Here is a 13326-nt window from a genome sequence, read left to right on the forward strand (position 1 = left end):
GTGGTACTGGGCGATGGTCTCACACTGCTCAGCAGGTGCTGGCTGGGAAAGATACACTGAAACTGGGACGACGTCCGAGCGCTATCGCCTGCTGATGACACTGCGTGTGCCCAGGTCTTAAACAAATTTCCTTCGCTGTTTGAACCACGCGTCGGGAAATTCCAAGGAGCAAAAGTGGAGATCCACCTAATTCCGGGGGCATGACCCATCCATCACAAGGCGAGAGCAGTACAGTACATGATGAGAGAAAGGGTAGAGATTGAGCTAGACCGGCTGCAAAGAGAGGGCATCATCTCACCGATCAAGTTCAACGAGTAAGCCAGTCGTATTGTCCCAGTCCTCAAGGGAGACAGCACCGTCAGAATCTGGCGATTACAAAGTAACTATCAATCATTTTTCCCTGCAAGACCAATACCTACTACCAAAGGCCGATGACCTCTTTGCAATGCTGGCGGGAGGAAAGACGTTTACGAAGCTGGTTTTGACTTCAGCCTACATGACGCAGAAACTGGAGGCCTACATGACGCAGAAACTGGAGGAATCATCGAAGGGCCTCAACATGCACAAAGGTCTTTTCATTTGTAACAGATGCCATTTGGAATTCGATCAGCGGCGGCGATATTCCAGAGAAACATGGAAAGCTTACTGAAGTCGGTCCCGTGCACCGTGGTCTTCCAGAATGACATCTTGGTTACAGATCGGGACACAGTCGAGCATCTGCAGAACCTGGAGGTGGTTCTTAGTCAACTCAACCGCATGGGGCTCAGGTTAAAACGCTCGAAGTGCGTTTTCCTGGTGCCTGAAGTGGATTTCCTGGGGAGGAGGATCGTGGCGGACGTCATCAGGCCCATTGATTCGAAGACGCAGGCAATCGAGAACGCACTGAGGCCACAGAACGTGATGGAGCTGCGGTCGTTTCAAGGACTCCTGAACTACTTTGGTAACTTCTTACCGGGTCTCAGCACACTGTTAGAACCACTGCACGTCTTACTGCATAAAGAGGACGAATGGGCATGAGGCAAAAGCCAAGAAAATACCTTTGTAAAAGCTAGAAAATTGTTGTGCTCAAAAAATTGTTTGTGTTGTATGATCCATGTAAACGTTTGGTACTAGCATGTAATGCGTCGTCATATGGCGTCGGGTGTGTATTGCAACAATCTAATGATTTGGGGAAATTGCAACCAGTTGCTTATACATCCAGGAGTCTGTCTAAGGCTGAGAGAGCCTACAGCATGATTGAAAAAGAAGCGTTAACGTGTGTCTATGGGGTAAAGAAAATGCATCAATATCTGTTTGGGCTAAAATTTTAATTGGAAACTGACCATAAGCCACTCATATCTCTGTTTTCCGAGAGTTAAGGGATAAATACTAATGCATCGGCCCACATCCAGAAATGGGCGTTCATGTTGTCCGCATACAACTACGCCATCCGCCACAGGCCAGGCACAAAAAACTGCGCCGATGCTCTCAGTAGGCTGCCATTGCCCGATCACGGGGGGCGAGGGTGTGGTAGGGGGTAAGGGGGACGGGGGAAGGAAGGAGAGAAGATGAATTGGAATGACAGGCAAAATGCTGGAACACAAAGTCACCTCTCCTCCTGGCCACCTCCGAGCACAGGCCTGGGAAGCGGGTTAGTTGTCCACTCGGCCCGGTCCGTCGAGAAGCGAAGGATGGAAATGGTGCAGCCCACAGATCTAGCCATGGTTATGAAAGCATTTGAGAGTGAGCAATCACCCATCACTGCCCGGCAGATCAAAACCTGGAGTAGCCTTATTGTCCCTCGTCAAAAACTGTGTGTTCACGGGAGTATCCCAGTGGAAATGCAGGAAGAGATAAAGCCTTTTCAGCGGCGCAAAGATGAAATGTCTATACAGGTAGATTGCCTGCTGTGGGGCAATCGTGTAGTGGTTCCCAAGAAGGGCAGAGATACCTCCACATTACCCACCCAGGCATCGTAATGATGAAAGTGATAGCCAGATCCCATGTGTGGTGGCCCGGTATCGATGCGGACTTAGAGTCCTGCGTGCACAGATGTAACACATGCTCGCAGTTAAGCAATGCGTCCAGGGAGGCGCCGCTAAGTTTATGGTCTTGGCCCTCCAAACCGTGGTCTAGGGTACATGTCGACTATGCAGGCCCGTTCTTGGGTAACATGTTCCTTGTGGTTGTAGATGCATACTCCAAATGGATTGAATGTGACATAATGTCGACTAGCATGTCCGCTGCCACTACTGAAAGCCTGCGGGCCATGTTTGCCACACACGGCCTACCCGATGTCCTGGTGAGCGACAACGGGCCACGTTTTACCAGTGGCGAGTTCAAAGAATTCATGACCCGCAACGGGATCAAACATGTCACATCTGCCCCGTTTAAACCAGCGTCCAATGGTCAGGCAAAGAGAGCAGTGCAAACCATCAAGCAAGGTTTGAAGAGGGTAACTGAAGGCTCACTGCAGACTCGCCTATCCCGAGTCCTGCTTAGCTACCGCACAAGACCACACTCACTCACTGGGATCCTACCTGCTGAACTGCTCACGTAAGACAAGGCTCTCGTTAGTTCACCCTGATCTACATGAACAGGTAGCGAGCAGGCGGCTTCAACAAAGTACATACCATGATAGCGCAAATGTGTCACACGAGATTGAAATCAATGATCCTGTATTTGTATTGAATTATGGACAAGGTTCCAAGTGGCTTCCCGGCACCGACGTGGCCAAAGAGGGGAGCAGGGTGTTTCGGGTCAAACTTTCAAATGGACTCATTCACCGGAAATACTTGGACCAAATCAAACTCAGATTCACGGACTATCCTGAGCAACCCACCTTGGACTCTACCTTCTTTGACCCCACAGCATACACACCAGTGGAAATCGGCACTGTGGTTGGCCACAAAGCAGAACTCATCATCCACAGAAGCTCAGCAGGACCCAACACACCAGGCAGCCCAGCAAGGCCAGCTGCACAGCAGCTCAGCAAGGGCCCAACAGTTGATTCAACAACACCAGCGTTCACACCGAGACGATCAACCAGGGCAAGAAGGGCCCCGGATCGACTCACATTGTAAATAGTTACACTGTTGACTTTGGGGGGGGGGGCGGAGTGTTGTTATATATGTAAACCTGCATTTACTCTGTACAGCCACCAGAGGGCTCATCCCCTGGAGTCCCAAGGGATCCCATAATCCCTTGTGAGCACAGGTATTTAAGGAGGCCTTACAGGTTGGAGAGGCACTCTGGAGACCTGCAATAAAAGACTAACATCACACTTTACTTTGAGCTCACAGTGTTCAGTCTGACTCTTTCTCAATACATAACAGTAACGATACCAACTCACCTGTACAGCGACCACCTCTGTCAGCTGTGAAGCCTTCCCCACACTGCAAGAGAAAAAGACACAGAGTCCAGTCACTGTCTCGTCAGGGGTTGAGGAAGGTCCCACCAATCTGGGCAGTTATTGCAACACAGAGGGTGCAGGTTTGAGTCCCGCACTGGTGAGTTCCCTATCTTGGCTGTACTGCTGTTGGCAGGGGAGGTAATGAGCTGGATGCCCGATCACGGGGGGCGAGGGTGTGGTAGGGGGTAAGGGGGACGGGGGAAGGAAGGAGAGAAGATGAATTGGAATGACAGGCAAAATGCTGGAACACAAAGTCACCTCTCCTCCTGGCCACCTCCGAGCACAGGCCTGGGAAGCGGGTTAGTTGTCCACTCGGCCCGGTCCGTCGAGAAGCGAGGGGTGAAGGGCAAGGGCCAAATGGGAAGAAGATTGTTTCTCTTAAAGCTAGAGTTGTAAAACAAGCAAAACTACTTGAGGCAGATTTATTATCAATCATACAAGAAATAAGCTGGGCATATAATTTTTTTTTTGATGTTAAAAATGTTTGCCAAATTCAGAATGCTTCCTCTTCCCTTCAATATATTCATTCTCAGCCGTTGGCATTTATCGCCCATCCTTAGTTGCCCTGAGAAGGGGAGCACTTTAACCTGACTCTCCCGAGGAGGGGGCGGGGGGGCAAGATAAACTGTAACCTGACTCTCCCGGGGGGGACAGCGGGGGTGGGGGACACACTATAACCTGACTCTCCCGGGGAGGGTGGGGGGAAAGATAAACTGTAACCTGACTCTCCCGGGGGTAACAGACTGCAGCGTGTCAACCGACCCATTTTACACCCACTAATGTCAAAATACGGCGGGTGTAAAACGGACAGCTCACCGAACCCTTGCTGGCTGTAAATGCTGAGTAAAATGGGCTGCTGAGTCTCAAGAACATAAGAAATAGGAGCAGGAGTCGGCCATTCGGCCCCTCGAGCCTGCTCCGCCATTCAATAGGATCATGGCTAATCTGATCTTGGCCTCAACTCCACTTCCCTGCCCGCGCCCCATAACGCTCGACTCCCTTAAAAAATCTGCAGGAAATTACTGTTCAGCATATCTAAGAGTTATCCAACAATACATTCTTCAAACTTAATAATTCTGCTTGCAATCTGATCATGGCCTTAACTCTACTTCCCTGCCCGCTCCCCATAACCCTTGATTCCCTTATCGCTCAAAAATCTGTCTATCTCCACCTTAAATATATTCAATGACCCAGCCTCCACAGTTTTCTGGGGCAGAGAATTCCAAAGATTCACGACCCTCAGAGAGAAGAAATTCCTCTTCATCTCCGTCGTAAATGGGCGACCCCTCATTCTGAGACTGTGTCCCCTAGTTCTAGATTCCCCCATGAGGGGAAACATCCTCTCTGCATCTTAACCCACTTACCGCAAAGAATCATCCTGCAGCACCTACCCTCCCGTAACTTGGCACTAATTGGGATTCTCTCCTCAGAATGACCAGTGGCGAGGCTTTGGGGTCAGAAAAGTTGCGCGAGGGCAGTGCTGGTCAGGGTTGACGTCGACTCTGAAGGGCGTTTTTGCTCCACGTCCGATAGTGCTTTCTCTGACCTGGGCCTGGGAGGGCTTGACGATTGGTGTCCCACGAGGGAAAAATCTTTCCATTGCTAGCACCGACATGCTAGGCGTCTAAAAAAAAATATATATATCGAGCGAAAACTCAGGCCACCTGTGGAGTCGGAGAGCCAGAATATTTTCTGAGCACGTTCAACACAGACCTTCAGGGACTTGTCAGATAAAGACATCAAGCAAAGCGTACATTCCTAATGAATACCTTGTGAGCAGCAGGCACGGATAGAGATATACAGTGAAACAAAGAGAAGGAATGACACTGATAGAGATATAAAGAAATGGAGAGCACGACAGAGGTAGAGACTTGTAGAAACAACAAAAACGTTTATTTATATAGCGCCTTTAACGTAGTAAAACATCCCAAGGCGCTTCACAGCAGTGTTATAAGACAAAACAAATAAATTTGGCACCACGCCACAAAAGAATAAAATAAGGCAGATGACCAAAAGCTTGATTAAAAAGGTAGGTTTTAAGGAGCGTCTTGAAGAAGGAAAGGTAGAGAGGTTTAGGCAGGGAGTTCCAGAGCTTGGGGCCCAGGCAACAGAAGGCACGGCCACCAATGGTTGAGCGATTACAATCCAGGATGTTTAGGAGGGCAGAATGTGAGGAACACAGACATCTCGGGGGAGGGGGCGGGGGGCTTGTGGGGCTGGAGGAGATTACAGAGATAGGGAGGGGGGGGACGAGGCCATGGAGGGATTTGTAAACAGAGACTAACAGATAGAGTTATGCAAATAGAGTTAACGTAAGCACACAGTGAGAGAGATACAGATAGAGACAGGCAGAAACAAGGAGAGGGAGAGAGAGCGAGAGAGATATAAGAGGTACAGATAGAGACAATACTTCAAATCCTCACATACCTCGATTTGCAGATTGCTAGTTTGACCTTCCTGCTCTGGGAACGGGATCTGTAGGATGGAGTTCATTTCACCGAGTGAAACAGCACGAGAGCCAAAAGTCCCACCTGGCCACGTCACCTCCAGGTGAGTTGCGATGTCCTTACCTGTTTGAATTTGAGGGAGAGAGGCGGAGAGGTTTAAGGAGTGAGTTCCAAAGCTGAAGGCACAGCCACCGATGGTGGAGCGATGAAAATCAGCGATGCTCAAGAGGCCAGAATTAGAGGAGTGCTGAGATCTCGGGGGGCTGGAGGAGATCATTTTTTTATTCGTTTATGGGATGAGGGCGTCGCTGGCAAGGCCAGCATTTATTACCCATTCCTAATTGCCTTTGAGGAGGTGGTAGTGAGACAACCGAGTGTCTCGCTCGGCCATTTCAGAGGGCAGCTAAGAGGCAACCACATTGCTGTGGGTCTGGAGTCACATATAGGCCCAGACTGGGTCAGGACGGCAGATTTCCTTCCCTAAAGGACATTAGTGAACCAGATGGGTTTTTCCAACAATCCGATAGTTTCATGGTCACCAATACTGACACTAGCTTTTTATTCCAGATTTATTTAATTAACTGAATGAAATTCCCCAACTGCCATGGTGGAATTTGAACTCTCTTCTCCGGATCATTAGTCCAGTAATATAACCACTATGCTGCCATTCCTGGGTAGAGAGATTGTGGCGATAGGGTGGGGGTGAGGTCGTGGAGGGATTTGTAAACAAGTACCAAAATGTTTTAATTGAGACGTTAACCTGCACGATATAAGCACAGTTATTATTATAATTTAGGGCGACCGTTCATCCCCGTTTTCCGGGGACAGTCCCGGCATGAGGTCCTGTGTCCCCGGGCAAACAATGCCCCAGAAGAGTCCCCGGTTTGCGAAACTCGTCCCTGAATAGACCAGAACCACAGTCATTGGAAAATGTGAATCCCAAACCGTTAGATAGAATCACAGTGTCAGATCAATGGAAAGAGTGTTATTATATTATTTATGATCCATTCTGAATGTGCTTGAATAGTGTGCCATCACATTCGCGCTAATTATATGCACATTGATTTTGCATTTGTAGTGTATCTGTGCAAAATGTAGCATGCTAAAACATCTTATCTAGTACGCTGCACAATATACATTTTCCGCCCTGGCTACTTTGCTGTGTTTCCACCCTGTGTGTACCCGGATTTGGTTTTGAAAATAGGGTCACTCTATTGTACCTAGGGATGTGTCAGCTGTGGCTCAGTGGGTAGCACGCTTGCCTCTGAGTCAGAAGGTTGTGTGTTTAAATCCCACTCTAGAGACTTGAGCACAAAAAGAATTTGAGGCTGACACTCCAGTGCAGTGCTGAAGGAATGCTGCACTGCCGGAGGATTAGATGTTAAATTGAGGCTCCATCTGTTCTCCCGGGTGGATGTAAAAGATCCCATGGCACTATTTCGAAAAAGGCAGGGGAGTTTATACCCAGTGTCCTGGGGCCTTTATTTATCCCTCAAACAACATAACAAAAAAAACAAGTTATCTGTGTTATGCATGTAAACCTGTAATTACCATGTCTAACCACCAGAGGGCTTATCCACTGGAGCCCTAAGGGATTTCACAATCCCTTGGGAGCACCTGTATATAAAGAGGCCTCACAGGCTGGAGAGGCACTCTGAAATCTGCAATAAAGGACTACGGTCACACTTACTTTGAGCTTGCAGTATCTCGTCTGGTTCCTTATCCAAGACATAACAACTGGCGACGAGATGCAGATGACGAACCCCAAAGCAACAATGCAGAGAACTGTGGGCATCCTGGAGAAATTTTCGAGGGAGATGATTTGAAAACCTTCGTGGAGCGACTTGACCAATACTTCGTGGCCAACGAGCTGGAAGGAGAAGGGAACGCTGTCAAATGAAGGGCGATCCTCCTCACCGTTTGCGGGGCACCAACATATGGCCTCATGAAAAACCTGCTCGCTCCAGCAAAACCCACAGACAAGTCGTACGATGATTTGTGCACACTGGTCCAGGAGCATCTAAACCCGAAGGAAAGCGTTCTGATGGCGAGGTATTGGTTCTACACGTACAAGAGGTCTGAAGCCAGGAAGTGGCGAGCTACGTCGCCAAGCTAAGGCGCCTGGCAGGACATTGCGAATTTGAAGGACACTTGGAGCAAATGCTCAGGGACTTCTTTGTACTTGGCATTGGCCATGAAGTAATACTTCGCAAACTTTTGACTGTAGAGACCCCAACCTTGAGTAAAGCCATAGCGATAGCCCAGGCGTTCATCTCCACCAGTGACAATACCAAACAAATTTCCTAGCACACTAGTGCTGCTGCAAGTACTGTGAACAAAGTAACGTTGTTCTCGAATCAAAATGTACATAGCAGGACTTACATGCCTGTAGCTGCACATCCGCAGATGACTCAGAGTACACCACCAAGGGTGGTGAATACAAGGAAATTAACACCTTGCTGGCGCTGCGGGGGTGATCATTGATTCCATTCATGCCGCTTCAAAGGATACGTTTGCAAGGGTTGTGGAACAATGGAACACCTCCAATGTATGTGCAGGCGAGCTGCAAACCCTGCTAATCCTGCAAACCACCATGTTGCAGAGGAGGACAGATCCACGGTGGATCATGACGAACCAGAGCCTCAGACCGAGGAGACAGAGGTACATGGGGTGCACACATTTACCACAAAGTGTCCCCCGATAATGCTGAAGGTTAAATTAAATTGACTCCCAGTGCCCATGGAGCTGGACACGGGCGCAAGCCAGTCCATAATGAGTAAAAAGACTTTCGATAAGTTGTGGTGCAACAAGGCTTCAAGGCCAGTCCTGACTCCCATTCATACCAAACTTAGAACGTACACAAAGGAACTGATTCCCATAATTGGCAGTGCTACCGTAAAGGTCTCCTACGATGGAGCGGTGTAGGATTTACCACTCTGGGTGGTACCGGACGATGGCCCCATGCTGGGAAAGATACGCTGGAACTGGGATGACGTCCGAGCGCTTTCGTCCATCGACGACACCTAATGTGCCCAGGTCCTAAGCAAGTTCCCCTCGCGGTTCGAACCAGGCATCGGGAAGTTCCAAGGAGCAAAAGTGCAGATCCATTTGATTCCGGGGACATGACCCATCCATCACCTTACACGAGAGAGAGGGTGGAGATCGAGCTGTACAGGCTGGAGAGGGCACCATTTCGCCGATCGAATTCAATGAGTGGGCCAGTCTGATTGTTCCAGTCCTCAAGGGAGACGGCACTGTCAGAATCTGTGGTGATTACAAAGTAACTATCAATCGTTTCTCACTGCAGGATCAATACCCGCTACCAAAGACAGACGACCTATTTGTGACGCTGGTGGGAGGGAAAACCTTCACAAAGCTGGACTTGACCTCGGCCTACATGACCCAGGAGCTGGAGGAATCTTCTAAAGGCCACACCTGCATCAACACGCACAAAGGTCTTTTCGTTTACAACAGATTCCCGTTTGGGATTCGATCGGCCGCGGTGATATTCCAGAGGAACATGGAAAGCTTGGTGAAATCGATCCCGCGCACCGTGGTCTTCTAGGACGACATCTTGGTTACAGGTCGGGACACCGTCGAGCACCTGCAGAACTTGGCGGAGTTTCTTAGTCGGCTTAATCGTGTGGGGCTCAGGCTAAAATGCTTGAAGTGCGTTTTCCTGGCGCCTGAAGTGGAATTCCTGGGGAGAAGAATCACGACGGACGGCATCAGGCCCACCGATTCGAAGACGGAGGCAATCAAAAATGCACCAAGACCACAGAACATGATGGAGCTGCGGTCGTTTCTCGGACTCTCGAACTATTTTGGTAACTTCTTACCGGGTCTTAGCACATTGTTAGAACCCCTGCACTCTTTACTGCGTAAAGGAGATGAATGGGTATGGGGTAAAAGCCAAGAAAATGCTTTTGAGAAAACTAGAAAATTGTTATGTTCAAACAAATTGCTTGTGTTGTACGATCCATGTAAACGTTTGGTACTAGCATGTGATGCGTCGTCGTATGGGGTCGGTTGTGTATTGCAACAAGCTAATGAATTTGGCAAATTGCAACCGGTTGCTTATGCATCCAGAAGTCTGTCTAAGGCCGGGAGGGCCTACAGTATGATCAAAAAAGAAGCGTTAGTGTGTGTTTACGGGGTAAAAAAAATGCATCAATATCTGTTCGGGCTCAAATTTAAATTGGAAACTGAGCATAAGCCGCTTATATCCCTCTTTTCTGAAAATAAGGGGATAAATACGAATGCATCGGCCTGCATCCTGAGATGGACGCTCACGTTGTTGCATACAACTATGCCATCTGCCACAGGCCAGGCACAGAAAACTGTGCTGATGCTCTCAGTAGGCTGCCATTGCCCACCACAGGGGTGGAGCTGGCACAGCCCGCAGATCCAGTTATGGTAATGGAAGCATTCGAGAGTGACCAATCACCTGTTACCGCCCGACAGATTAGAACCTGGATGAGCCAGGACCCCTTACTGTCCTTAGTAAAAAACTGTGTGCTTCACGGGAGTTAGTCTAGTGTCTCATTAGAGATGCAGGAAGAAATAAAGCTGTACCAGCGGCAGAAAGATGAAATGTCTATACAGGCTGACTGACTCCTATGGAGTAATTGGGTAGTTGTGCCAAAAAAGGGCAGGGACACTTTCATTACTGATCTACGCAGTACCCATCCAGGCATTGTAATGATGAAAGCGATAGCCAGATTCCACGTGTGGTGGCCCAGTATCGATGCAGACTTAGATTCCTGTGTGCACAAATGTAATACATATTCCCAGTTAAGCAATGCACCCAGAGAGGTCTTGCCCTCCAAACCGTGGTCTCGGGTTCATGTCGACTATGCAGGCCCATTCTTGGGAAAAATGTTTTTAGTGGTTGTAGATGCGTATTCCAAGTGCATTGAATGTGTGATAATGTCGGCAAGCACTGCCACCATTGAAAGCCTACGGGCCATGTTTGCCACACACGGCCTGCCTGATGTCCTTGTAAGTGACAATGGGCCGTGCTTTACCAGTGCCGAATTCAAGGAATTCATGACCGCAATGGGGTCAAACATGTCATATCTGCCCCGTTTAAACCAGCGTCCAATGATCAGGCAGAACGAGCAGTTCAAACAATCAAGCAGAGCTTGAAAAGGGTAACTGAAGGCTTACTGCAGACTCACTTATCCCGAATCCTGCTTAGTTACCGCACAAGACCCCACTCGCTCACCGGGGTCCCTCCCGCTGAACTGCTCATGAAAAGGGCACTTAAGACAAGGCTCTCGTTAGTCCACCCTGATCTACATGAACAGGTAGAGAGCAGGCGGCTTCAACAGAATACATATCACAATCGCGCAAATGTGTCACACGAAATTGAAGTAAATGATCCTGTATTTATGTTAAACTATGGACAAGGTCCCAAGTGGATTGCTGGCACTGTTTTGTCAAAGAGGAGAGTAAGGTGTTTGTGGTCAAACTTGCAAATGGACTCACCTGCAGAAAACACTTGGACCAAACCAAATTCAGATTTACGGACTATCCAGAACAACCCACAACAGACTCTACCTTTTTCGACCCTCCAACGCACACACAAGTGGCAACCGACCCAGCGGCTGACCACGAAGCAGAACCCATCACCCGCAGCAGCCCAGCAAGACTCACCACCCCCAGCAGTCCAGCAAGGCCAGCTGTGCAGCAGCCCAGCGAAGACCCAACAAACAACTCACCAACACCAGCATTTGCACCGAGACGATCAACCAGGGAAAGGAAGGCCCCAGATCGACTCACACTGGTTACATTATTGACTTTGGGGGGGGGGGGGGGGAGTGTTGTTATGTATATAAACCTGTAATTACCATGTCTAACCACCAGAGGGCTTATCCCCTGGAGTCCCAAGGAATCCCACAATCCGTTGGGAGCACCTGTATATAAGGAGGCCTCACAGGCTGGGGAGGCACTCTGAGATCTGTAATAAAGGACTATGGTCACACTTACTTTGAGCTTGCAGTATCTGGTCTGGCTCCTTATCCAAGACATAACAATCTGGTCATCATCACATTGCTGTTTGTGGGAGCTTGCTGTGCGCAAATTGGCTGCCGCGTTTCTCACAGTCTAAGGATAAGGGGTAAGCCATTTAGAACCGAGATGAGGAGAAACTTCTTCACTCAGAGAATTGTGAACCTGTGGAATTCTCTACCACAGAAAGTTGTTGGGGCCAGTTCGTTAGATTTTTTCAAAAGGGAGTTAGATGTGGCCCTCACAGCTAAAGGGATCAAGGGGTATGGAGAGAAAGCAGGAATGGGGTACTAAAATGCATGATCAGCCATGATCATATTGAATGGTGGTGCAGGCTCGAAGGGCCGAATAGCCTACTTCTGCACCTATTTTCTATGTTTCAATGTTTCTATGTTTTAAACTCATCATCATCACATGCGGTCCCTTGAACAAGGATGACTTGCTTCCAAACCAAATGGAATGAATTTGCAGATGTTTCACTGAAGGACCCGATGTTCCAGTCCTGATCTCCAATCGAGGGGGTGGAAGATGCCTGTGCGTGGATTTTTATAACGCGTAGTGACCGTTGCACACCAGCCACCACACGGGCTTGACAGAGCTAGGTCTTGGTCCAGTGGCAAGGGGTATCCAGGACGACTGGAGACCAGCTCTGTTGCACGGATCTAGTGCGTGCACATATCGCAGTGTGGGCTGGCCCGTGCTGCCTCTGGGCCGCCGAGGTTAAGCTGACTGGCATATAATTACTCGGTCTATCCCTTTCTCCCTTTTTGTTCTGTATCACAACTTCTTTTTTTGAACATTTCTCAAATGACCCACAAGAAACACTATTTCCTCGTGGGTACAACTCCGTTGTTGGAAATCAGCTCCATCAGTGACTGCAACAGCAGAGGGGAGGTTCACACAGGCGCCAGTCTCTCACTGTCTGTACTGCAACGAGCGCCTGTAGCAAAGGGGCCTTGACGCACAACTGAGCACAGACACACAAGAACCAGGCTCTTCGTCTTCCTCCCTCGACAGCCAAAGATAGCTCACACTGTTTGGTTTGGAGGCCATCCCTTGGCAGCGAAGGCTGGACACAGCTCCGAATCCTCCCGGCCCTGCATTGCTCAACACCTTGGAACCAGATGTTGTGGTTTTTTTTATTCCTGGCGCCATTTACAATTCTCCACCCTCGCTTTGTATCCAAGCAGAACCGAGCGCTCTTAATTACTGGAACATGGGTCAGTCTATCCCCCTGCCTCCCTCCTTCCCCCCGCCCCATCCGCCCACCCTCCAGAATGACGAGTAGTATTAGGCAGTCTCTCGTATCAAGGATGACCTGCTTCCACACCAAAAAGGGATGAGTTCACAGGGGTTTCAATGAGGGACCTGATATTCCAGGTCTCGAACTACATGTTGAAGGGTGGAAGCTGCCTGTGCGTGGAATTTTTTAACGTGGGGTGGCCGTTGCACACCAGCCACCACGCGGGCTTGACA

The 13326-nt window shown here is 49.1% G+C and overlaps 1 protein-coding gene across 1 annotated transcript in view; it reads right to left on the reverse strand.

The window, feature by feature from the left end:
- crtac1b (cartilage acidic protein 1b) overlaps positions 1-13326 on the reverse strand; it is a 479177-nt gene that overhangs the window by 30785 nt on the left and 435066 nt on the right. Inside the window, exons 11-12 of the mRNA XM_070873946.1 lie at positions 5819-5961; positions 3332-3374 (exon numbers count right to left, since the gene is read on the reverse strand). Of these exons, the coding sequence (XP_070730047.1) occupies positions 3332-3374; positions 5819-5961 (186 nt within the window). The remainder of the gene's footprint in view (positions 1-3331; positions 3375-5818; positions 5962-13326) is intronic.

Source organism: Pristiophorus japonicus, chromosome 3 (assembly GCF_044704955.1).
Source record: "Pristiophorus japonicus isolate sPriJap1 chromosome 3, sPriJap1.hap1, whole genome shotgun sequence".
NCBI classification, from domain to species: domain Eukaryota; kingdom Metazoa; phylum Chordata; class Chondrichthyes; family Pristiophoridae; genus Pristiophorus; species Pristiophorus japonicus.